Source organism: Heptranchias perlo, chromosome 6 (genome assembly GCF_035084215.1).
Source record: "Heptranchias perlo isolate sHepPer1 chromosome 6, sHepPer1.hap1, whole genome shotgun sequence".
Classification (NCBI taxonomy): domain Eukaryota; kingdom Metazoa; phylum Chordata; class Chondrichthyes; order Hexanchiformes; family Hexanchidae; genus Heptranchias; species Heptranchias perlo.
This window is the reverse complement of record NC_090330.1, coordinates 83,593,843-83,621,672: the sequence shown is the minus strand read 5'-3', so window position 1 is coordinate 83,621,672 and position 27,830 is coordinate 83,593,843. Positions and strand designations below refer to the sequence as shown.

Here is a 27,830-nt window from a genome sequence, read left to right as displayed (position 1 = left end):
CGCGCTCTCCCCGTACCCCTTGATGCCTTTTGTGTCTAGAAATCCATCTAGCTCCTTAAATATATTCAGTGACTTGGCCTCCACAGCCTTCTGTGGTAGAGAATTCCACAGGCTCACCACCCTCTGAGTGAAGAAATTTCTCCTCATCTCAGTCCTAAATGTCCTACCCCGTTTCCTGAGACTGTGGCCCCTTGTTCTGGACCCCCCCCCCCCCAGCCAGTCTGTCTAGCCCTGTCAGAATTTTCTGTTTCAATGAGATCCCCTCTCATTCTTCTAAACTCGAGTGAATACAGGCCGAGTCGACTCAATCTCTCCTCATGACAGTCCTGCCATCCCAGGAATCAGTCTGGTGAGCCTTCGCTGCATGCCCTCTATGGCAAGTATATCCTTGCTTAGGTAAGGAGACCAAAACTGCACACAGTACTCCAGATGTGGTCTCACCAAGGCCCTGTATAACTGCAGTAAGACATCCTTGCTCCTGTACTCAAATCCTCTTGCAATGAAGGCCAACATACCATTTGCCTTCCTAACTGCTTGCTGCATCTGCATGTTTGCTTTCAGTGACTGGTGTACAAGGACACCCAGATCCCTTTGTACATCAACATTCCCCAATCTATCACTGTTAGCGTGGATTTTGGACTGTTGAATTAAAGGCAACGATGAAGTGACTAATGGGTACACGACAGTGGTATTTACCCTAAAACCACACTGAAATGCGCTTTGTGTAGATTAGACTAACCTTAATTAAAGGCTTAAATATAACGCTTGACTACTAATAAAATGGACACTCTTAAACAAAGGGACACTATTAAATAAAATGGATTCTGTGACTGTGGGAAAGACAGTTAAAAGTGTAGAGTTTGTACATTCCAGAACTGGCTTACAGTCTGGGAATACAAAGGACATTTCATAACTAACTGATAAAACTATAGAACCAGACTGCATGAAACAAAGGCATGCTGTCTTAAGGTGATAATAGTTGTTCGGACTTAATTGGTTAATGTGTAAACTGTCCGTTGTTGCTGTGCGGACTTAATTGGTTAATGTGTGTAATCAAGATTTATGATGTAAAAGCTACTGAAATCTGTATTTCAAAGGTATAAAAAAGCATGACCAACCATTTTAAAGTTGAGAAGGTATCTGCGTTCACTACGGAGTGTCCAGTCCTTCTCCCAAAGCTTTGTCCAATAAACTGCATGTTGAATCTTTAAGTCTGACTCCGAGTGGTGATTTTTTCCCACAACAATCACCATTTAAATAATACTCTGCCTTTCTGTTTTTCCTTCCGAAGTGGATAACGTCACATTTATCCACATTATACTGCATCTGCCATGTATTTGCCCACTCACTCAACTTGTCTAAATCACCTTGAAGCCTCTTTGCATCCTCCTCACTATTCACAATCCAACCTAGTTTTGTGTCGTCAGCAAACTTGGATATATTACATTTGGTTCCCTCATCCAAATCATTGATATATATTGGGAATAGCTGGGGCCTAAGCACTGATCCCTACCGTACGCCACTAGTCATTGCATAGTCATTGGTCTGCAGTGGGGAGGGCTGGAAACCAAATATTGGTAGGTAAACATTACAGTATATTTCAGCATCAGGGAAATTTAATGAGCACACCCATCAGCAAGGAAATGAACTTATGGAAGTATTCAAGACTTGTGGGCAGGTTGAGGCAGTACTGGTGGCAGTGCTATTTAACATGAAAATTGCATGGGGGTCTTGACAACGTCAGTTGACTCCTATTTGAATATTTTAATTAGGCCCTCGCCTGCTTCCGTGGTTGCCTAAATCAAGGTCTGCCCGAAAATCGGAACAGGTGGACTTCCAGCAGTAAGTTAGCATTCCCCATCCCCAGATTTTGGGCGGTAGTGAGATGAAAATCAGCACTGTAGACTGTTATCTGCGTTGATCTTTTGTGAACTAAATCAAAAGTTCTATATCTTCTGGATTTTTTATTAAAACTTAATTAAACAAATCCAAAATCTTTAATTTTTTGAAAGTCATTTGTTGAAGTTTGGAAGTAGCTATGATTCAACACTAATCTTAAAACTTTGCCAAAATAGCCAGTAGGTGTCAGTGCAGGCATTGAAATTTCCTGTGCCAAAGCTGTTCAGGCTCCATCTGCTGGTGAAATGTGTTTAATACCATCATTAAAACTTTAGAAGAATGAAGGGATTTTTAAAAGGACATTGATTTCAGGTCTAAAATTGGAAGTTTACTATGTGATTATAGCAGCAGCAACATATGCATGATGTCACTATCTTTACATAAATTACTGGAATGCTTAATTCACTAAAGTTGTGTAGTATATGTGTAGTATAAGCAATCATTTTGTGTTTTGTTTCTCTGAGGATTTAAGGTTGTAGAATCTAACTAATTTAATGTTGGCTTACCACTAAATTTGCAGGGTACAGTAGTCCAGTGGTTATGGTAGTAGGCAAGCAATAGAGTCTGAGTTTAAATCCCACCATGGCAAGTTGTGAAGTTGAATTCAATAAATTTGTGATCATGGACAAGATAAAATGACCACGAAAGCTTCTGGATTGTTGTAAAAACCCACTGGTTCACCAATGTCCTTCAGGGAAGGGACCTGTCAACCTACCTGGTCTGACCTACATGTGACTGCAGTCAGACACTGTAATTAACTTTTAATGCCCTTGAGACATTCAGGATTGGGCAGTAAATACTTCCTTGCCAGTGTTGCCCATACAGATTTTTTTTTAAAAAGCCTATAAAGAGCATTGCAACCTATTTGTCTCTCGTACTGTACAGAATTGTCTTGGAAAAATGGGAATTTGCTGTGATTGTACTGCATCATTTTGTTCTCTTGCTATTGTAAGAAGAATAAAAAGGAACACAATGGGCATGATTTTAGCACCCGCGATCGGGTGCATTCCTGGGGGGGGGGGGAGATTCCGAAAATCGGGGATTACGGGGGCGGGTCGGGAGCCCGGCTCCAACCCGCCCACTTCCGGGTTTCCCACAGACGCGCTGAGATGCGCGCGCAGCCTCCGCATGTGGGACTCCCGCAGGCAGTTAAAGCCGGTGGGGTGCCACTAAAGCTATTTATTTTGGTATTTCAGGTCGTTTACAGACCTGATTAACGAGATATTTTAGGAGGGTTGGGATTTTACATACAACTGGGACTGTTTCCCGTACTGGGGGAAACACTCCTAGTTCAAATGGACGTGTTGCAGCCATCAGCCTGTGGCAGCTGCAAAGGTCCATTTGACAGGTGGTGGGGGGGCGGGGAGACCCTCACTCATTGCAGGAGGCCACTCTGTCACTTTGGACAAAGTTTGGCCTCCACCACCCTCCTCCTAACAATAAAATTCACAAACTGCACACTCATGTGCAGACACATGTACCTACCTTGCGGACCCCCTCAGAAGTACATCTTCCGGATGGGGGCCGCCGTAGCTGCAGTAATGACCTCCTTGGAGGGCGAACAGCACCACCGGCCACGCCGTCCACCTCTGACACGTGGAGCTCCACAACACGGTGCTGTGACACATCCACCTGCACAGCAGGAGGGAGGGCAACCGCAGAGAGAGATGCGTCACAGAGGGCACTACCCTCTCCACAGGGTCCACAGACCGAGGCTCAGCTTCCTGGACCCCTCTGAGCAGCAGTGCACACGGAGGCTCAGAGTCACTCGACATGTAGTCGTGGACATCTGCAGCCTTCTTCATGCCGAGCTGCTCCCGGCTGGCCCAAGCACCATCATCTTACCTGTCGCTGTCAACGTCACCACTGCCCTCAACAACTTCTCCGCATCCTTCCAGGGTGCCACCAGGGACATCGCCGACGTCTCTGTTGTCTGCACAAAAGAGCCCTGCAAATACACCTACACCCACTCTGCAGTGACACAATGAGTGGCATCAGGTGTGGGTCTTCATTGTGATCCTCAGGAAAGGGCATTATTGCACAAACCAGACAAGATTCGCAAAGACGTGGCAGAAGTGGTGCCAATATAATATGTGATTAGAGTTGCTCAGAAATTCAATACAAGTAAAAACCATGAGAAACCCTCAAACACCTTTGTGCATCCCCTTCATGCTCACGACACATTTGCCTTACGCTGCCTACTGCACATATGTGATGCATGCCCTGTGGCTGCAGCACAGGTAGTGGCAGGTTGAGTGAGGCTGACTATGAAAGAGATGCATGAGAGGGTGAGTATGAGAGAGAGCCATGAGATTGTATGAGGATTGGGTTGAGTGGTAGTGGCGGGATGAGTACTGGCGAGGTGAGTAAGTGCAGGTAAGATGAGGATGAGGTTTGAGTGGGTATGAGGGGTGATGTGACAGTAGTGTTGGCAGTGCAGAAGGAGATGTGGGGTGGGGGCGGTGATGTGGCAGACGGAGTGTAGGGGAATGAGTAAGTGTACTCACTTTGGCTGACCTCCTTGGGTCATTGCAGCGCCTCCTGCACTGTATGCAGGTGGGCGATATGTTGGTGGTGCAGGTGACCTCCTCTGCCACCTCGAGCCAGGCCTTGGTGGCAGAGGCAGGCCGCTTCCTCCCGCCCGCCGAGGGGAAGATCTCTGTCCTCCCCCTCCTCCTCACCCGATCCAATAAGAGATGGAGTGAGGCATCATTAAACCTGGGAGCAGCCTTCCCCCTGGGCTGCTCCATGCTTTAATTTTTCCTATTTCTTGCAGCATCAGTCAGTGGAGGATTGCCCCTTTAAACAGCTCCTCCAGCTGACAGACCTTACTGCGCATGCGCAGTCCACCCACCATGTAGCTCAGCAGCGGGGAACCCGGAACAAGAGGTAAGTGGATCCAGTCAGCCTGCGATTGCGTTCGGGGCAGACTGATTTCACCGGGTGCGATATCGGGCCCAATAAGTTTGACTTCACTAGGATCAGATTTACCACACATTTCTTGTCATTTTAATTGCACTAAACTAAATATTAAACAACTTTAAATTACCATAATTACTTAGCCCATGTAGTAGGAATGAGCAGCTAGCTTCAGTTCGGATGTTTGATTAATTGGAGTACGGTTGCCTTGAGCTGATCCAAAAATCTAAAATTGAATCTGGGCCTAAATACACAGATCTGAACCTGTAATGATGAAATATTTCAGTTGGCTGGAAGTTTGGGAGCTTGGAGTCTTGTCCAGACCCTCTTTTCTCTAGTGTTGGTTTTCATGAACAAAACTTGTGACTGCTCGTACACCAGTTTGAATTAACTGAAGAATTATGGCGGTTGGCCCTAAAAGTTTTTTTTTAAAAGCTAGCTGAAATTGGGAGTCCTTTAGCACTTTACAACGGTTTCAATTCATGTAGCTTGGAATATTAAAATTGCATGTGGAGTTTATAATTGGAAAATGTTTGGAAACTTTTGTTATAAATGGTTAATATTCTGTTGAAAAATATTTCCACATATTAATGGGGTGAAGGGCAAAAACCTTAAATTCGTGCTTTTTTTTTCATTTTTAAAAAACAAAAAGCAAAATTCCAGGCTACTGGTGTAACTCACTTTTTAAAAAATAAACTGCTATTTGTTTTCTCAATAGTAGTACTTTGTTGGCACTGTTTGTACAATATAGGTATATAGATTTGCATGTAGTCATTCTCATAATTCAGCTTCTTTTGGGGAAAAAAAATCTCCTTTAAAGAAACTCATTGGGTGAAAAAGGAATGCTGCTCTTTAACCTGAGGAAAGCCTATTAGCATCCTTGCCCATTGACACTTAACTTTCAATCGTGAGATATTGGGTTCCATTACTTTTTATTTTGTTAACCTGACTTATGACAAGGGCATGATTTTTTTCCCCCAGTAATTCCACCTCATTTACTTCAAAAGAATCATCTCAGTTCCGAAGAATTGCTCTGATATGAGTAGCACCGAACAATCCACTACAGATTGTCAACTCTCACCAAAGAAATCTGGGATGCAAATGTAGACAGACTGTTTTGCAATTAGCTTTTGGAATAGAACATGGTTGTGATCCTGAGGTGCTAAAGCTAAGAGACCGTTCTAACAGGGTTCTGTTTGGCAAAATATTGAATTTAGCAGTTCAGATGCCCTTGAATTGGCACCAAGCTGTTGCTGAGTGGTAGTGTTTTGGATTTCTTTGTATTTAGAATAACTTTCTAATACGAGGAGAGACCTGTAAAAACTAGCGTAAACTGAGGAACAATCATCTACCACAGTGCTCCCATAACTAGACTATTGGTAATATTCTTGGAGGCCTACAAAAGTGTTTTTTTACCTCTTTTGCTCATCTGAGATTGTTTCGTTTAATATTCTATATTTTGATCATTTAATTTTTTTAATTCCAGGCCACAATTTTTTCTTTTTATCGAAATAGTTCGAACAATGTGTTCCCTCCCCCTTTCCCCTTCACTCTTTGCAGATTTTTGCAGGACCTGCTATACCTCAGGTTCTCCTTGAGTAATATGCTGTAGGGAGACATTTGGCCTTGTGCTGGTAACCTTCAGAATAACCTCCCTTATCATTTATTCAATGAATTCTTATGGAAGTTTTTTTTTAAACTCTCGAGAGGTCTGGGTTTCCCCAGAAAGTGAGATGGTGTCTTATCTGCATATATTCTTTTAGCTGCGTGAATTAGGAATTTTTATGTCAAAAACATAATTTTTTTTTCTAGTTCTACTAAAAGATAATCAAATGTATTTTGTGCAGTCTATCAAGGGATTGTTACTGAATGTTAATAGGATTCCAATTACATATAAGTGCTAGCATTGATATTTTAAGTGCAGTCTGAGTTTCAGATTAGTGTATTAGCAGTTTTGTAGAAGATTAATTTACTTGAGGTGAAGTCACTTTTTTTACAAAAGTTTACTGATTTTAATTTTGACTAGTTTAATAAATATATGTGAGTGACAGTAGGTTGCCTAGCTGTAGTCTGGCTTAGTGTAAATCATAAACGCAAAATGGGCACGAGTTGGGAGAGAGAAAGCCAGTGTTTCTGATGTTCGCAACCGTAGCGTCATATTTGACCCTGAGATGAGCTTCCGATCACACATCCGCACCAAGACCGCCTACTTCCACCTCCATTAAATTGCCCGTCTCCGCTCATCTGCTGCCTCATCCATGCCTTTGTCACTTCTAGACTTGACTATTCCAATGCTCTCCTGGCCGGCCTCCCATTTTCCAACCTCCATAAACTTGAGCTCAGACAAAACTCTGCTGCCTGTATCCTAACTCTCTCCAAGTTCAGTTCGCCCATCACCCCTGTGTTCGCTGATCTACATTGGCTCCTGGTCATCTCATCCTTGTTTTCAAATCCCTCCTTGGCCTTACCCCTCCAGCCCTACGACCCTCTGAGATCTCTGCCCTCCTCCAATTCTTGCCTCTTGCGCATCGCAGATTTTAACCGCTGTACCATTGGCGGCCTTGCCTTCAGCTGTCTAGGTCCTAAGCTCTGGATTTGCCTCCCAAACCTCTCCGCCACTTTACCACGCCTCCTTTTAAGACACTTCTTAAAATCTACCTCCTTGACCAAGCTTTTGGTTACCTGTCCGAATATCTCCTTATGTGGCTCGGTGTCAAGTTTTGTTTGATAATCGCTCCTGTGATGTGCCTTGGGACTTTATTACATTAAAGGTGCTATATAAATGCAAGTTGTTGTAAATCCACTGCAATTCGTATTAGTAGCTTTTTTAAAAACAAAATCTTAAATGAATAAAATTGAACAATGGCACCTATCCGGCAGTATGGAAAATTGCCCAGATATGTCCTGTCCACAAAAAGCAGGACAACTCCAACCCAGCCAATTACTGCCCATATGAGCCTACTCCCAATCATCAGTAAAATGATGGAAGGAGTCATCAACAGTGCTATCAAGTGGCACTTACTCACAAATAACCTGCTCACCGAAGCTCAGTTTAGGTTCTGCCGGAACCACTAGGCTCCAGACCTATTTACAACTTTGATCCAAACGTGGAAGCGAGCTGGTGCATGGGACTGTCATCACCTCCAAGCCATACACCATCCTGACTTGGACATATATCACCATTTCTTCATTGTCGCTGGTTCAAAATCTTGGAAGTCCCTACCTAACAGCGTTGTGTGTGCAGCAGTTCAAGAAGGCAGCTAACCCACCTTCTACAAATACATAAAGGGCAAAAGGGTAACTAGGGAGAGAGTAGGGCCTCTTAAGGATCAACAAGGTCATCTATGTGCGGAACCACAAGAGATGGGTGAGATCCTGAATGAATATTTCACATCGGTATTTACGGTTGAGAAAGGCATGGATGTTAGGGAACTTGGGGAAATAAATAGTGATGTCTTGAGGAATGTACATATTACAGAGAGGGAGGTGCTGGAAGTCTTAACGCGCATCAAGGTAGATAAATCTCCGGGACCTGATGAAATGTATCCCAGGACGTTATGGGAGGTTAGGGAGGAAATTGCGGGTCCCCTAGCAGAGATATTTGAATCATCCACCGCTACAGGTGAGGTGCCTGAAGATTGGAGGGTAGCAAATGTTGTGCCTTTGTTTAAGAAGGGCGGCAGGGAAAAGCCTGGGAACTACAGACCAGTGAGCCTGACATCTGTAGTGGGTAAGTTGTTAGAGGGTATTCTGAGGGACAGAATCTACAGGCATTTGGAGAGGCAGGGACTAATTAGGAACAGTCAGCATGGTTTTGTGAGAGGAAAATCATGTCTCACGAATTTGATTGAGTTTTTTGAAGGGGTAACCAAGAAGATAGATGAGGGCTGTGCAGTAGACGTGGTCTACATGGACTTCAGCAAAGCATTTGACAAGGTACCGCATGGTAGGTTGTTACATAAGGTTAAATCTCATGGGATCCAAGGTGAGGTAGCCAATTGGATACAAAATTGGCTTGACGACAGAAGACAGAGGGTGGTTGTCGAGGGTCGTTTTTCAAACTGGATGCCTGTGTCCAGCGGTGTGCCTCAGGGATCGGTGCTGGGTCCGCTGTTATTTGTTATTTATATTAATGATTTGGATGAGAATTTAGGAGGCATGGTTAGTAAGTTTGCAGATGACACCAAGATTGGTGGCATTGTGGACAGTGAAGAAGGTTATCTAGGATTGCAACGGGATCTTGATAAATTGGGCCAGTGGGCCGATGAATGGCAGATGGAGTTTAATTTAGATAAATGTGAGGTGATGCATTTTGGTAGATCGAATCGGGCCAGGACCTACTCCGTTAATGGTAGGGCGTTGGGGAGAGTTATAGAACAAAGAGATCTAGGAGTACAGATTCATAGCTCCTTGAAAGTGGAGTCACAGGTGGATAGGGTGGTGAAGAAGGCATTCAGCATGCTTGGTTTCATTGGTCAGAACATTGAATGCAGGAGTTGGGATGTCTTGTTGAAGTTGTACAGGGCATTGGTGAGGCCACACTTGGAGTACTGTGTCCAGTTCTGGTCACCCTATTATAGAAAGGATATTATTAAACTAGAAAGAGTGCAGAAAAGATTTACTAGGATGCTACCGGGACTTGATGGTTTGACTTACAGGGAGAGGTTAGACAGACTGGGACTTTATTCCCTGGAGAGTAGGAGGTTAAGGGGTGATCTTATAGAAGTCTATAAAATAATGAGGGGCATAGATAAGGTCGATAGTCAGAATCTTTTCCCAAAGGTAGGGGAGTCTATAACGAGGGGGCACAGATTTAAGGTGAGAGGGGAGAGATACAAAAGGATCCAGAGGGGCAATTTTTTCACTCAAAGGGTGGTGAGTGTCTGGAACGAGCTGCCAGAGGCAGTAGTAGAGGCGGGTACAATTTTGTCTTTTAAAAAGCATTTGGACAGTTACATGGGGAAGATGGGTATCGAGGGATATGGGCCAAGTGCAGGCAATTGGGACTAGCTTAGTGGTATAAACTGGGCGACATGGACATGTTGGGCCGAAGGACCTGTTTCCATGTTGTAACTTCTATGATTCTATGATTCTATAACTAGGGATGTGCAACAAATATCGCCCTGCCAGAGATCCCACATCTTGAGAATAAAAAAATGATTACTTTTTGACTGCCAGAACTAAAAGCAAATCTTGATCCTCCTGATATGCATTTCTGTTGAATAAATTAGTGGGGAAAATGCTAGTCTATTATAAAAGATGTGATAACAGAACACTTGGAAGGCATTAACGGGATTGGACAAAGTCAGCATAGGTTTATGAAAGGGAAATCATGCTTAACAAATCTACTGGAGTTTTTTGAGGCTGTAACTAGTAGAATCGATAGAGGAGAACCAGTGGATGTGGTGTACTTGGATTTTCAGAAGGCTTTTGATAAGGTCCCACACAAGAGGTTAGTGTGCATAATTAAAGCACATGGGATTGGGGGGAATATACTGGCATGGATTGAGAATTGGTTGACACAGGAAACAGAGTAGGAATAAACGAGTCTTTTTCCGGGTGGCAGGCAGCGACTAGTGGGGTACCGCAGGGATCAGTGCTTGGGCCCCAGCTATTCACAATATGTATCAATGATTTGGATGAGGGAAATGTTACATTTAGTTCAAAGTTTGCAGATGACACACAGCTGGGATGGAATGTGAGCTGTGAGGAGGATGCAAAGAGGCTCCAATGTGATTTAGAAAAGTTGGGTGAGTGGGCAAGATCATGGCAGATGCAGTATAATGTGGATAAATGTGAGGTTATCCACTTTGGTTGTAAAAACAGGCAGATTATTATCTGAATGGTGATAGATTGGGAAAAAGGGAGGTGCAACGAGATCTGGGTGTCCTTGTACACCAGTCGCTGAAAGCGAGCATTCAGGTGCAGCAAGCAGTTAGGAAGGCAAATGGTATGTTGGCCTTCATTGCAAGAGGATTTGAGTACAGGAGCAGGGATGTCTTACTGCAGTCATAGAGGGCCTTGGTGAGACCACATCTGGAGTATTGTGTGCAATACTCAGATAAGGAGACGCTCCTCAGATAAGAGGAAGGATGTCCTTGCCATGGAGGGAGTGCAACAAAGGTTTACCAGACTGATTCCTGGGATGGCAGGACTGACGTATGAGGAGAGATTGGATCGACTGGGCCTATATTCACTAGAGTTTAGAAGAATGAGAGGTGATCTCATTGAAACATATAAAATTCTAACAGGACAGACTAGATGCAGGGAGGATGTTCCCGATGGCTGGGGAGTCCAGAGCCAGGGGTCACAGTCTCAGGATACGGGGTATTAAATTTAGAACAGAGATGAGGAGAAATTTCTTCACTGAGAGGGTGGTGAACCTGTGGAATTCTCTACCACAGAAGGCAGTGGAGGCCAAGTCATTAGATGTATTCAAGACGGAGATAGATATATTTCTTAATGCTAAAGGGATCAAGGGATATGGGGAAAAAGTAGGAACAGGGTACTGAGTTAGACCAGATCAGCCATGATCATTTTGAATGGCAGAGCAGGCCCGAACAGCCGAATGGCCTACTCTTGCTCCTATTTTCTATGTTTCTATGTCATTTTTAATGGGACTAAAGAAAACTATAAAATATATTTGATCAAGTTTTTCTAGATGCTGTTGAATTTCAACAGTGAAGTGTAATTTGAAGGAGCTTCAGATAATTGTATTTGCAATTTTGCAGATTTTGAAATGTTTTTGAGATTACATCCAATTTGGATCAGTAAAGTTTTTTTTTTGGAAATTCATAAATGGCTGCTCAAAGAATCCTATGTGCATTGTGCCAAACTTACCTCCTGTATCATGATTTTGTTGACTATTGCAGGAACGCTTCAACTGTTTACAAGTAGCCCTGTTAATCCTTTGGCATAAAATCTCAGTTATAAAACAGCATATCTGCTGACTTGCTGAGCCGTGCCACTGGAGATTTGCTAATAAATAATTAGCTTGTATATTAGAATTACATAGAATTTACAGCACAGAAATAGGCCATTCAGCCTAACTGGTCTATGCTGGTGTTTATGCTCCACATAAACCTCCTCCCACTCCACTTCATCTAACACTATCAGCATATCCTTCTATTCCTTTCTCCCTCATGTACTTATCTAGCTTCTTGTTAAATGCTATTCGCCTCAACTACTCCATGTGGTAGCAAGTTCCACATTGACTATCTTATGTTTATGACCCCTAGTTTTGGACTTCCCCCACCAATGGAAGTATCTTCTCTACATTTATCCTATCAAATCAGCTACCCTATCAAACCCCTTCATAATTTTAAAGACCTGTATTAGGTCACCCTTCAGCCTTTTCTTTGAGAGAAAAGAGCCTCAGACTGTTCAGTCTTTCCTGATCGTTATAAGAAATAGAACATAAGAAATAGGAGCAGGAGTAGGCCAATCGGCCCCTCGAGCCTACTCTGCAAAAATAACCTCTCTGTTCTTGTATGATGCTTGTAAATTTTTTTGAACCTTCTCTAGTGCCTCTATCCTTTTTGTAATTTGGAAACCAGAACTGTGCACAGTACTCCCAAGTGTGGTCTAACAAGTTTAACATAACTGCTTTTCAATTCTATCCCTCTAGAAATGAACCCCAGTGCTTTGTTTTTTTTTTCTGGCCTTACTAATCTGTGTTGCTACTTTTTGTGATTTGTGTATTGGTGCCCCTAGATCCCTTTACTCTTACTCTTCTACCCCATTTAGGCTTTTATTTTCCAAGATGTGTGTGGCCTCCTTATTCCTCCTACCAAAATGCACCACCTCACTCTTAATCTAAATTGAAATTATTTGCCATTTACATACCCATTCTGCAAGTTTATTAATGTCATCTTGTATTTTATCGTAGTCTTCCTCCGTATTAACTATACCCCGCCCTCCCCCCCCCCCCCCCCCTCCCCCCAATTTGGTATTGTCTGCAAATTTTGAAATTGTACTCCTGATTCTGGAGTCCAAATTGTTTTATGTAAATGGTGAACTGTTGTACCAACACTGATTCTTGTGGAACGCCGCATTCCACTGTCCGCCAGTCTGAGTAAAAACCTTCAACCCCATCTCTCTTTTCTGATTTGTAGCCAGCTTGCTATCCATTCTGCTACTTGACCCCTGACTTCATATGCTCTGACCCTAGTCACGTGTCTACTAGGCGATAGCTTACTGAAGGCCTTTTAAAAATCCAAGTATATTACATCTACTGCATTACCCTTGTCTACTCTTTGTTACTACTTCAAAGAATTCAATAAGTTTGATCAAACATGACTGTGTCCCTTTTGGAATCCATGCTAACTACTCTTTATTCTATTTTCTGTTGCTAGATGTTTTTCTATTACACCTTTGAATAAAGATTCCATTATCTTTCCTAGTACTGATGTTAAGCTAACTGGTCTGTCGTTCCCTGGACTTGTTCCTATATTTAGAAAGGGAGACAAAACGTTAGCTGATGGCCAGTCCTCTGGCACTATTCTCTTTTCCAATGAATTTTTATATATGTATCTATGTAGGTACGTTTGCTATCTCTTCCCTTGCTTCTTTTAGTATGCGTTGATGCAATCCATCCGGACCAGAGGTTTTATACTCTCTAAGTTTGACTAGATTATCAATTATCTTCCCCCTTTCTATCTTAAATGTCTTGATATCTGTTTTGATCCCTTCTTCTAATGTCCTGTTCACCCTTTAAGTCTCTCTGGTAAATACTGAGCGAAAGTAACTATTCAACATTTCTGTCATTTTGCTGTCATTACCCGTTGAGTTTATCTTGTGCATCCATTAGTGGTCTTATCCCTATCATGTTTTTCCTTTTATTTGTGTCTGTAGAATATTTTACTATTTCTTATTCCTTGATAATTTAATTTCGTAGTTCCTCTTTGCCTTCCTAATTTTTTTTAAGCTTCTTTCCTAACCTCTACGTATTCCCTTTTAACATCCTCCTTTATTGTCTGTGGACTTAGTGTATGCCTTTTTTCTTTAGTTTCAATTATGCCCATATGTCTTTATTCATTAAGTATTTCATTATTGGCTAGTTCTTGTTTTTTAGTAGAATATATTTCACCTCACCTCTTGATCACATTTTTAAATATTTCCACTTCTATTTGTCAATATTTTTTTCCAGTTTATCTTCCTAGTTCCATTCGCATCCCCTCAAAATTATCTTTTTTCCAACCTATTACTTTGGTCTTTGTCTTACTTATGTCATTCCCAATCATCATCTTAAACCCTATTATATTGTGATCGCTAATGCCTAGATGTTCCCTTATGCTTACTTCTGTTATCTGCTCTGGTTCATTTCCCATTACTAGATGCAGCAGTGATTCCTCTCTGGTTGGACTTCTTGCATACTGGGTAAGAAAGGAGTCCTGTACACACTATTTTTAAAAACTCCATTCCCTTTTCCGCTTTCTCTACCTCTTTTTGCCAGTTTATTTGTGGATTATTGAAATCTCCCATGGTTACTATTTTGTGCCTTTTAGCCATTTCATAGATTTGTTTACATATTTCTTCCATTTCCCTTTCCTGTGAGGTCATCCATTTTGGACCAAAAAAGCATAGAACTAAGTTTTTTTTTAAATGGTGAAAAGCTAGGAATAGTGGAAGTATAGAGATTTAGTGGTCCATGTACACAGATCACTAAAACGTAGTATGCAGGTTCAAAAAATAATCAAAAAGGCTAAGGGAATGTTAGCTTTCATAACTAGAGGGCTAGAATATAAAGGGGAGGAAGTTTTGCTGCAGCTATACAAAGGCCTGGTTAGACCACATCTGGAGTACTTTATACAATTTTGGGCACCGCACCTTTTAGAAAGGATATAATAGCCTTGGAAGGAGTGCAGCGCAGATTCACCAGAATGTTACCAGGGTTCCAAGGGTTAGATTGAGGAGAGATTACATAATTCGCAATCATAGAAGGAGATAATCTCCGAAAGCTTGTGATTTTAAAATAAAATTGTTGGACTATAACCTGGTGTTGTAAGGTTCCTTACATTTGTCCACCCCAGTACATCACCCGCATCTCCACATAGAAGGTTAAGGGGTGATTTGATTGAGGTTTTTATGATTTTGAAATGAATTGATAGGGTAGATAGAGAGGAACTTTTTCTGCCTGTGGGGCAGTCTAGGACAAGGGGACATAACCTTAAAATCAAAGCCAGGCCATTTCGGAGAGAAGTTAGGAAATACTACTTCACGCAAAGAGTGGTAGAAGTGTGGAACACTCTCTCTCAAAAAGCAGTAGATACTAGCTCAATTAATAATTTTAAATCTGAGATCGATTTTTGCTAGCCAAGGGTATTGAGGGATATGGAGCCAAGACAGGTAGATGGAGTTAGGATGCAGATCAGCCATGATCTCATTGAATGGCGGATCAGGCTTGAGGGGCTGAATCGCCTCCTCCTGATCCTATGTTCCACTATTGGGTGGTCTTTAGAATTTCCCTATTAGTGTGATCGATCCCTTCCTTTTCATCCTTTTATCTCAATCCATATGGATTCTGTTTCTATCTTTGTTAGTTATTTCCCTTTTTTCTACTGTCATTGTTATCTCTTAATTGATTAGTATAGCTACCCCACGCCCACTGCTTCCTTCCCTATCCTTTCTAAATATGTTATAACTGTTAATATTTAACTGCCAGTCCTGTTCTTTATGTAGCCTGGTCTCAGTTATCCCTATTACATCTAGCTCCTCGCTACGAATTATTGCCTCAAGTTCCTCAGTTTTGTTTTGGATTTTGGGTACGTTGCTTTACAGGCAATTTAATTCATTTTTATTAATCGTTCCACTCTTTATTTTTAACATTTATTTTATAGTTAGTCCTATAACTGTATCTGTTCCCATACCGTTTATTTTACCTTTATTCCATACCCTGGTCTGACCTTTACTCTCATCTCAGATTTCTTTTTATCTTCAGTCTTATCCACAGCCCTATTTATCCCGTCTGCTAGGACTCCGGCCCCATTCTGCTTCAGGTGGAGCCCATCTTAGCAGTACAGCTTCTTCCTGTCTCAGTCCTGGTGCCAGTGTCCCATGAAATGGAACTCCTCCTTTCTATACCTCTTTCAGCCACACATTCACCTTTCTGGTAATCTTATCCCTATGCCAATTAGCACGTGGCCCAGGTAGTAATGCTGAGATTACTACCTGTGAGATCCTGTTTTTAAAAAAAAATTTAGTTCCTAGTTTCTGATGCTCCCTTAGCAGAACCTCCTCCCTTTTCTTCCCTAAGTCATCGACCACGACAACTGGATATTCCCCCCTCCCTTTCCAAGTTGCTCTGAGATAGCCTTTACCCTTGCACCAGGTAGGCAACATATCCTCCTGGACTCTTGGTTGCAACTGCAGAGGATGCCATCCAGCCCCCTAATTATCGAATTCCCAATGACTGCAACTGTTCTATTTCTATTTTGCTCTCTTCCTTCCCCCCCCCCCCCCCATCCCCCAACCCTTGCTTCCTCCTGCTTCATAGTGCCATGGTTAGCATTCAGGCCATCCTCCCTGCAGCCTTCATCCTTGTCCTCACTGATAATGAGTGCAGGACCAGCATCTTCCCTAGGTTCCCCCTACCTTGCTGACTGACAGTCACACACTCCCCTTTATGCACCTATGCTTTCCCCTGGGGTGTGACTGTACTCTGTACTCTGGAGTAAACTATCCAGAAATTGCTTCCCTTATGTGTTGGAATGTGTCTAACTCACTCTCCAGCTCAATGATGCTAAGCTGGAATGTCTCAAGGTAGAGACATTTCCTACAAACACGGTCATCTGGGACAGTCTCGCTGTCCACAAATTCTCAAATACTGCAGTCCCAACACTATTTTGATAATATTTTACAAGATTTTAAAATAGTTCAATTTAATTTTCCAGTCAACAATGCACATTGGGTGCGTAATAGGGATCTTGGTGGCTAGTGAATGTTTATTTACTGAGAAATATGGAGATTGAGAGACAAGTGGTAATGGCCAGTGATATGCTAATATTCAGTACTCAATAGTTTTCCACTCGGCATACCTTTTGCAGACCACATTCAATAATCTTCAGCAATACAATTGTATGACTATTTACTTGACTAAAGTCCTCATTCGGCTGTTGAGTCTTTTCTATCTGCGCTGATCAATTTGAGTATGCTTCAGACACTGACCAGTTTGGTATTTCTTGATCCTCTTTTGAAGTTTGATGGAGTAAATGATGTATTTTCACCTGCAATTTTTCTGCAACGCCCTATTCACAAAATAATTGTCATCTGTTGGGAACAAATTAAAGATACAGTTTATAAACTAATCCTCACCATCCAGTCATAAGTTGACAGCTAGTCTTGTAGACAATCCTAGATAGTGACAGACTGTGAACACTCCACCCATGCAGAAAGATGGTACCATTTGTAAGATTTTCTTTTTGCAGGTACAGCACAGGAGGAGTCTGTTTGACCTATCGTGCCTGTGCCAGCTCTTTGAAAGAGCTATCCAATTAGTCCTGTTCCCCATAGCCCTGTAAATTTTTCCCCTTCAAATATTTATCCAATTCCCTTTTGAAAGTTACTATTGAATCTGCTTGCACCATCCTTTCAGGTAGTGCATTCCAGATTATTACACCTCGCTGTGTTTTTTAAAAAAAATGTTTCCTCATGTTGCCTCTGCCTCTTTTGCTGATCACCTTAAATCTGTGCTCTCTGGTTACTGACCCTTCTGCCACTGGAAACAGTTTCTCCTTTCTTACTGTGTTAAAACAAATCATGATTTTGAACACCTCTATCAAATCTCCCCTTAAACTTCTCTGCTGTAAGGAGAACCAGCATCTCCAGTCTCTCCACATGACTAAAGTCCCTCATCGCTGGCACCATTCTAGTAAACCTCTTCTGCATCCTTAGCCTTGACATCCTTCCTAACGTATGGTGCCCAGAATTGAGCACAATACTCCAACTGAGGCCTAACCAGTGTTTTATAAAGGTTTAACATAACTTCCTTGCTTTTGTACTCTATAAATAAAGCCCAGGATCCCATATTTTTTTTAAATAACCTTCTCAACTTGTCCTGCCACCTTCAAAGATTTGTGTTTGTGCACCCCAGGTCTCTGTTTCTGCACCCCCTTTAAAATTGTACCATTTAGTTTATAGTGCCTCTTCTCATTCTTCACTTGCACACTTCACACTTCTGTGTTAAATTTCATCTGCCATGTGTCTGCCCATTTCACCAGTCTGTCTGTCTTCCTGAAGTCTGTTACTGTCCTCTGCATTGTTTACTACATTTCCAAGTTTCGTGTCATCTGCAAAGTTTGAAATTATATCTCTGTACTAAAGTCCAGGTCATTAATGTATATCATTCTTTTATGTAATTGTGGAATTTGTTGTCAAACATGTTTTATAAAATGTTAGTGTTTTTCTGTTGTGTTCTGGAAGTATTGATGAGTGTGTCATGTTCCAGACCGCATTAAGCAATTTCTGGAATCATTTACTTGAGTATCAACAGTAACCATGCTGAACTGGCTTTCTCTGTCAGGAAGTACGAAGCAGTTTTCTAAGTATTTAGATTAGGAACAGTCCAATTTGAAAAATTGAATCTACAAGATAGAACCTTTTGGTTTAAGAAAAATTCAACAACCCATGAGCTGAGATGGGAGAGGATTAAGGGGAGCAGGCAGCGGACTTCATGGTGGTATGAGTTTAGTGTGTTGAAGGGAAGATAATAATGAGGCAACAGAAATTGTACGTATGATCTTGTTTCTTTTTTGAGCACCAAGGTTTTAGTTTTTTGGAGTCTGAGATGAGGATGGAGGACTGAGTAGGCAGTTTATGATACAGAAAAGTTTGGAATTGTTTCTGCTCTCCATTATGGCCGTGGCTAAATTTTACTACTGCGTGGAGGGGGATCAATGAACAGCCAGTTGAATGGTAAATACATTGATGCTTATTACCTATGGATTTGTAGTTGGTTGTTAAACTGTGCAGAGGCACAATGGGAGAGCATATCTATATTGTCCACCATAGTTTCGCTTCTACCACCTGTCAAGTGTTAGTTTAGGGGAGTGGGGATGGTCAGAGTTCGAGAGGGTGCTCTGAGTGATATGGTGGGAGGATGTTTTTGTTTTCCAGGTGTGGAAAATCATTGTTGAAGGTTTATGAGTAGGTAAGGAATATGTAGGAAAGTGGAGATGTGGAAGTGGTCAGTGAGCCTGGTGAATGATTTAGATCTCAGGTCTTGAGGCTATGAGTGATGAGATTGAGAGACTAATCATGTGTTGATAGGGAAGTCATGTGAAAGGAGAGGTTGGGGAATGTGAGCAAATAAGGAAATCGGGTTGAGAAAAGTAGTTGACTAATAATAGGCTTTATATCCTTAAAGGCTGACAATTGAAGTCTGCTGATTTTAACTTAAGTGCAGCAAATGTGATAGGTGAGGTGGAGATGTGCATTTAACTCAGAATCTATCCTTTGTTTTTCAGCTAAAATCTAACCCCAGTGAGAAAGAAGAAAATGAAGCAAAGTCCCAATTAACTAAAGCAGATGAATTGCAACGGATGATTACGCAGGCACGAGCTGCGTTTGAACATCGGGATTATACAGCCGCGGTTGAATTCCTAGACACTCTTATTGAGGCAAGTTTTTGGCTACTCTTTTTATTCATAGGAGATAGATCATAGTGATATAGCTAAACAGAATCTATTCCACTATTTTAACATAATTAGTCTATAGGAAATGAGTGCAGTGCTGTGCATTCCTGTAACTGATGGCAGAGTCCAGCATGTAAATGCAAAAGCAAGGCTGAAGTGTTTGCAACCATCTTGAGCCAGAAGTGCCGAGTGGATGATCCATCTCTGCTTCCTCCTGATATCCCCACCATCACAGAAGCCAGTCTCTGGCCAATTCGATTCACTCCACTTGATATCCAGAAACAGCTGAGTGCACTGGATATAGCAAAGGCTATGGGCCCTGACAACATCCCGGCTGTAGTACTGAAGACTTGTGCTCCAGAACTGGCCATGCCTCTAGCCAAGCTGTTCCAGTACAGCTACAACACTGGCATCTACCCGACAATGTGGAAAATTGCCCAGGTATGTCCTGTCCACAAGCAGCAGGACAAATCCAATCCAGCCAATTACCACCCCATCCGTCTACTCTCGATCATCAGCAAAGTGATGGAAGGTGTTGTCGACAGTTCTATCAAGCGGCACTTACTCACCAATAACCTGCTCACCGTTGCTCAGTTTGGGTTCCACCAGGACCACTTGGCTCCAGACCTCATTACAGCCTTGGTCCAAACATGGACAAAAGAGCTGAATTCCAGAGGTGAGGTGAGAGTGACTGCCCTTGACATCAAGGCAGCATTTGACCGAGTGTGGCACCAAGGAGCCCTAGTAAAATTGAAGTCAATGGGAATCGGGGGAAAAACTTTCCAGTGGCTGGAGTCAAACCGAGCACAAAGGAAGATGTGCAGTGTCCTGGGGCTGAGTTGTTGGAGGCCAATCATCTCAGCCCCAGGACATTGGTGCAGGAGTTCCTCAGGGCAGTGTCCTAGGCCCAACCATCTTCAGCTGCTTCATCAATGACCTTCCCTCCATCATAAGGTCAGAAATGGGGACGTTTGCTGATGATTGCACAGTGTTCCGTTCCATTCGCAACCCCTCAGATAATGAAGCAGTCTGTGCCCGCATGCAGCAAGACCTGGACAACACCCAGGCTTGGGCTGATAAGTGGCAAGTAACATTCGTACCAGACAAGTGCTAGTCAATGACCATCTCCAACAAGAGAGAGTCCAACCGCCTCCCCTTGACATTCAACGGCATTACCATCGCCGAATCCCCCACCATCAACATCCTGAGGGTCACCATTGACCAGAAACTTAACTGGACCAGCCACATAAATACTGTGGCTACAAGAGCAGGTCAGAGGCTGGGTATTCTGTGGCGAGTGACTCACCTCCTGACTCCCCAAAGCCTTTCCACCATCTAGAAAGCACAAGTCAGGAGTGTGATGGAATAATCTCCACTTGCCTAGATGAGTGCAGCTCCAACTACACTCAAGAAGCTCGACACCATCCAGGACAAAGCAGCCTGCTTGAATGGCATCCATTGACCACCCTAAACATTCACTTCCTTCACCACCGGCGCACCGTGGCTGCAGTGTGTACCATATGCAGGATGCACTGCAGCAACTCGCCAAGGCTTCTTCGACAGCACCTCCCAAACCCACGACCTCTACCACCTAGAAGGGCAAGGGCAGCAGGCACTTGGGAACAACACCACCTGCACGTTCCCCTCCAAGTCACACACCATTCCGACTTGGAAACATATCGCTGTTCCTTCATCGTCGCTGGGTCAAAATCCTGGAACTCCCTACCTAACAACACTGGGAGAACCTTCACCACACGGATTGCAGCGGCTCATCACCACCTTCTCAAGGACAATTTGGGATGGGCAATAAATGCTGGCCTTGCCAGCGACGCCCACATCCCATGAACGAATATTTTTAAAAAAATAATAATTTCATTTGCTGGTGGTTTATTACGGAGGGAAAAAGCAACCTTTTTTTTGCAATTGAATTTCAGACCCATGGGCTATTTCTTTTCTCCAATTTGACCCTTATCGGCCTCTTCTGTAACCATGGAACAAAGCAATTTACCCATTTGCCTAGGACTTCATTCCCTTCCTCCCTCTTTTTTCCCATCCGCGCTCTAATCATTTTATATTACCCATTTCTTCCTGGTCGACCTAGCCCATTGCTATAAATCTATTTAATATTTCTACTCTTGGAAGTCTCAATATTTTTCATTTCATAACCCTTGATTTTTGATGAATTCTCATTTTGCCTATTTAATGAATACACTGTACTTATGTTTCGTTCTAATATTGCATCAGTACACCTGTCCTTTTTACTTTGCTTTATCTGTAAATGGACATCTATAACCTTGTACTTTGCAGACATGTTTCCCACCTCTCTATATAGACAGTTGAAGGTTCTTGTACACTTTTTATGTAGGTATTGGTGACACAATCCTGAAAATCAAAACACTTATTAATTTTAATAATCTATGGAAGCTTAAAGAAATCATATGGCCTGTATTAGGAGGAGGGGTAATCTCTGGAAAAGGTTGACTGGGATTTATATTTAATCTCTGCTCAATTTAACACAGCATAGTAATACTCAAAATTATCCACGAAGCCAAATGTTCTCCATTTGCTCCAGAATCCTTGAGCCAGAAATTGCTCGGAGCGGCGAACCAACAGTGCTCGCTGCTCCATGGATTTATACTAACCTGCGAACTTACCATGGTCTTTACTGGGTGCAATTGCTCAAATAGGAAGCGGAGAAGAGCCCAGGGTTAGTTCAAGCGAAGCTAGGAACCATGGGAGAAGTGAGAGGATCACACTCCCCTTGACCAATCAGATTGCAGCATTTTTGATAAGCTGCGAAACTGTTTCTGCAGCTTGGAATGCAAAATCCAGGAAGTGAAAGGTACAACATTAAAATCGCTGCAAAAACAATTAGACAGCGAAAAGAGGGTAAGAAATGATTCATAGAAAGTTACGGCACAGAATGCAGCCATTCGGTCCATCGTGTCCGTACCGGCCGAGAAAGAGCTATCCAGCTTAATCCTGTTTTCCAGCACTTGGTCCATAGCCATGTAGGTTACGGACTTCAAGTACTTTTTAAATGAATTGAGAGTTTCTGCCTCTACCACCCTTTCAGGCAGTGAGTTCCAGACCCCCACCAGCCTCTGGGTGAAAAAAATTCTCTTCAGCTCCCCTCTAATCCTTCTACCAATTAATTTAAATCCATTCCCCCTGGTCACTGACCCCTCTACTAAGAGAAATAGGTCCTCCCTATCCTCTCTATCTAGTCCAGTCATAATTTTATATACCTCAATTAAATCTCCCCTCAGCCTCCTTTGTTCCAAAGAAAACAACCCCAGCCTATCCAATCTTTTCTCATAGCTAAAATTCTCCAGCGCTGGCAACATCCCCGTAAATCTCCTCTGTACCCTCTCTAGTGCAATCACATCTTTCCTGTATTGTGACCAGAACTGTAAGAACATAAGAAATAGGAGCAGGAATAGGCCATCTGGCCTCTCGAGCCTGCTCTGCCATTCAACAAGATCATGGCTGATCTTCTACTTCAATGCCATTTTTATGCACCATCCCCATATCCCTTGATGCCTTTAATATTAAGAAATCTATCTATCTCTGTTTTGAATGCACTCAATAACTCAGCCTCCACAGCCCTCTGGGGTAGAGAATTCCAAAGATTCACCACCCTCTGAGTGAAGAAATTTCTCCTCATCTCAGTCCTAAATGGCCTACCCCTTATTCTGAGACTGTGACCTCTGGTTCTAGATTCCCCAGCCAGGGGAAACATCCTCCTTGTATCTACCCTGTTGAGCCCTGTAAGAATTTTGTATGTTTCAATGAGATCACCTCTCATTCTTCTAAACTCTAGAGAATACAGGCCTAGTCTACTCAATCTCTCTTCATACGTAAATCCCACCATCCCAGGAATTAGTCTGGTGAACCTTTGTTGCACTCCCTCTATGGCAACTATATCCTTAGGTAAGGAGACCAAAATTGTACACAATACTCCAGGTACGGTCTCACCAAGGCCCTGTATCATTGCAGTAAGACGTCTTTACTCCTGTACTCAAATCATCTTGTAATAAAGGCTAACATACCATTTGCCTTCCTAATTGCTTGCTGCACCTGCATGTTAGCTTTCAGTGACTCATGTACCAGGACACCCAGGTCCCTTTTCAACATGAATATTTCCCAATCTCTCGCCATTTAAAGAATACTCTGCATTTCTGTTTTTCCTACCAAAGTGGATAACTTCACATTTTTCCACATTATATTCCATCTGCCATGTTCATGCCCACTCACTTAGCCTGTCTATATCCCCTTGAAGCCTCCTTGCATCCTCCTCACAACTCGTATTCCTACCTAGTTGTGTCATCAGCAAACTTGGAAATATTACATTTGGTCCCCTCATCCAAATCATTGATATAGATTGTGAATAGCTGGGGCCCAAGCACCAATCCCTGTGGTACCTCACTAGTCACAGTCTGCCAACTTGAAAAAGACCCGTTTATTCCTACTCTCTCTGTTTTCTGTCTGTTAACCAATTCTCAATCCGTGCCAGTAATTTTCCCCCAATTCCATGTGCTCTAACTTTGTTCACCAACCTCCTGTGTGGGACCTTATCGAAAGCCTACTGAAAATCCAAATACACCACATCCATTGGTTCCCCCTTATTTATTCAACTAGTTACATCCTCAAAGAACTCCAATAGGCTTGTCAAACATGATTTCCCTTTCATAAATCCATGTTGACTGCCAAATCTTATTATTTTCTAAGTGTCCTGTAATCACATCCTTTATAATAGATTCTAGCATTTTCCCTACTACTGATGTCAGGCTAACAGGTCTGTAGTTCCCTGTTTTCTCTCTCCCTCCTTTCTTGAGTATGCAATACTCAAGCTGAGGCCTAACCAATGTTTTATACAGTTCTAGCATAACCTCCCTGCTCTTATATTCTATGCCTCGACTAATGAAACAAGGTATCCCGTATGCCTTTTTAACCACCTTATCTACCTGTCCTGCTATCTTCAGGGATCTGTGGACATGTACTCCAAGGTCCCTTTGTTCTTCTACACCTCTCAGTATCCTCCCATTTATTATGTACTCTCTTGCCTTGTTTGCCCTCCGAAATGCATGACCTCACACTTCTCTGGATTGAATTCCATTTGCCACTTTTCTGCCCACTTGATATCTTCCTGCAGTCTACAGCTTTCCTCCTCACTATCAACCACATGGCCAATTTTTGTATCCTATGCAAACTTCTTGATCAAGCCCCACACATTGAAGTCCAAATCATTAATAAATACCACAAAAAGCAAGGGACCTAGTACTGAGCCTTGTGGGACCCCACTGGAACCAGCCTTCCAGTAGCAAAAGCACCCGTCAACCATTACCTTTTACTTCTTGCCACCGAGCCAATATTGAATCCAACTTGCCACATTCCCTTGGATCCTATGGGCTTTTACTTTTTTCACCAGTCTGCCACGTGGGACCTTGTCAAAAGCCTTGCTAAAATCTATATAAACTATATCAAACGCATTACCCTCATCGATCCTCCTTGTCACCGCCTCAAAAAATTCAATCAAGTTAGTCGGACACAACCTTCCCTTAACAAATCCATGCTGACTCCTTGATTAACCCGTGCCTTTCTAAATGACTATTTATGCTGTCCCTTAGAATTGATTCTAATAATTTGTTCACCACCAAGCTAAGACTGACAGGCCTATAATTACTCGGTCTATCTTTCTTTTTAAACAACATTAGCAGTCCTCCAATCCTCTGGCACCACGCCTGTAGCCAGGGAGGATTGGAAAATGATGGTCAGAGCCTCTGGTATTTCCTCCCTTGCTTCTCTTAACAGCCTGGGATACATTTCTTCTGGGCTTGGAGATTTATCTACTTTCAAAGATGCTGAACCTTAATACTTCCCCTCTCACTATGTTTATCCCATCCAATATTTCACACTCCTCCTTAACTACAATGTCTGCATCGTCCCCCTCTTTTGTGACGACGGACGCAAAGCATTCATTTAGAACTGTACCCACATCTTCTGCCTCCACATGTAGATTACCTCTCTGGTTTCTAATAGGCCCTACTCTTTCCTTGGTTATTCTCTTGCTCTTTTTAAATTGAAATAAATAAGAGACAGAAGGGAAAAGTTTTTAAAAATTTTTCTTAATTTAAAAAAAAATTTTAATGACCAAAAACTATTAAAATAAGGAGTAATGAGACTCCACATTTTTTTAATTAATTTTTAGTTGTTTGGCAGTCATTAAGACTCTTAAAATTTAGTTTAGACCTGGTATTTTTAAGCTTACCTGCTTTGTGATACTAGTTACTTTCCAGCTGGGCAGATAGCAAGTTGGAATTTTTTCAATGATTTCACTGATTGTAGCTGGTGATATACCCTTAATTGGAATCTATCATATAGCTGGCGAACCAGTAGGAGAAAGTTCCGGATTTCCACGTTTCATTGCACATGTACGACTGCCAGAATTTGCTCCTTGACTTCGCCATTAACAACGATGAGCGCTGTTGAGCTCACCGTTCTCCAAGCAGTTTTTGCCCCTACGTGTTCTCTTCCAGCTACGACTGTTGATACAAAAATTTCCTGTAAACAGATGCTCCCACAAGTGCTTATGTGCTCTTCTATTTCCCTCTCTAAATAGTCTTGTGGTAACTGACTACAGCTTAAATGCTTAAAATTTCTATAAATTATAGTATCACGGTAGGTACAGCACTGGAGGCCATTGGGCCTATCCTGCCCATGCTGGCTCCTGGATAGAGCTATCCAATTAGTCCCATTACCCTGCTCTTTCCCTATAGCCCTGTAAATCTTTTCCCTTCAAGTATTTATCCAATTCCCTTTTGAAAGTTATATTGAATCTGCTTCCACTACCCTTTTAGGCATGAATTCCAGATCATTACAATGTTTCCTCATGTCGTCCCTGGCTCTTTTGCTGATCACCTTAAACCTGTGTCCTCTGGCTATCGACCCTTCTGCCACTGGAAACACATTCTCCTTATTTACCCAATCAAAACCGTTCATGATTTTGAACACCTCGATCAAATCTCTCCTTAACTTTCTCTGTTCTAAGGAGAACAACCCCAGCTTCTCCAGTCTCTCCACATAACTGAAGTCCCTCAACCCTGGTATGATTTTAGTAAATCTCTTCTGCACGCTCTCTAAGGTCTTGATGTCCTTCCTAAAGTGTGGTGCCCAGAATTGAATACAATACTCCAGCAGAGGCCTAACCAGTGTTTTATAAAGGTTTAGCATAACTAAAGATTAGTGCAACATTAAGTTGTAGCTCTTGCTTTGCATGGTCAGAGGCAACACAGCGGCAAATTTTAGCCATTTTACGGAGCCGATTTTAATTTGTATTGCCAGGTGGTAATGGAGCAGTAACTGCCTCCAAATGGGGCTGGTAGCTTTATCCCTTTGATAATCTCAACAATATGGCTGGTGCCATTTTGAAAGGAGCCTACTGCTGGGTGTCAGAAGTGCCTGCCCGTTTCAGGCGGTAGGCCCACTTCAATATGCAAATAGGACCCCGATTGATGTTTTAGTTTGGAAATGGTCGGAGCCTGCGCTGTGTACTGCAGTCTGAGCATTTCGATGGGTGATAGAGGCAAAGAGGCCTGGTCGAGGTAAGTTTGATATTTCTTTGGGGCCAGGAGGAGCAGAAATCCTCCTCCAGACCCCACAAAAATAATCTGGGCCTACTGCCACCTGGGACCACCCCACCCACCCCCAACCCCACGATCATGGCCTATCTCCCGTTGTTACCTTTCTGCTAGCCTGGATATTGGTAGGCCTTAATCAGGCGATATCTGAATATATAATCGGTAATCCCGTGGTGTTGCACATGGGGAGTCAATACCAAGTGTGGTTTAGATGGGGTAATTTCAGGGGGGGGTGGGAGAGTGCGGAGAGAAGATACAGGGGTTGGAAGGAAAAGAGGTATGGACAAGGTTAATTAAATTATTTTTCTCTTTGCATGCCCTCATCTCTCTTCTCCACACTTTCTTTCCATGCGTGTTTTTGCTCTTGCTCTGTGTGCGCTCTTTCGTGCTCTATCATACACGACAGACTTTTTTTTTCCTTCCCACGTTCTTACACTCTTTTTCCAGTGATTGCTTGGCCATTCTACCATCCTCTGCCCTCCACAAACTTCAGCTGATCCAGAACTCTGTTGTCCGTGTCTTGTCTTCATCCATCGTCCTTATCCTCACTGACCTTTTTGGCTCCCAGTCCCCCCAAAAATTAAAATTCTCATCTGTATGTGATTAAATCTCTTCATGGCCTTTCCCTATCCTATCTCTGTAACCTCCTCCAACCCTTCACCCCCCCCACCCCCCCCACCCCGGTCCCCAACACTGTTCCCATGATTCTCACCTCTTGTGCATCCCTCTTCTCCACCATTGG

At 42.6% G+C, this 27,830-nt stretch overlaps 2 protein-coding genes across 2 annotated transcripts in view; one reads left to right on the top strand and one right to left on the bottom strand.

Moving 5' to 3' along the window:
- uggt2 (UDP-glucose glycoprotein glucosyltransferase 2) overlaps positions 1-27,830 on the bottom strand; it is a 685,376-nt gene that overhangs the window by 29,811 nt on the left and 627,735 nt on the right. The window lies entirely within an intron of this gene.
- dnajc3a (DnaJ (Hsp40) homolog, subfamily C, member 3a) overlaps positions 1-27,830 on the top strand; it is a 101,598-nt gene that overhangs the window by 48,685 nt on the left and 25,083 nt on the right. The window contains exon 5 of the mRNA XM_067986477.1: positions 19,281-19,433. Coding sequence (XP_067842578.1) covers positions 19,281-19,433 — 153 coding nt within the window. The remainder of the gene's footprint in view (positions 1-19,280; positions 19,434-27,830) is intronic.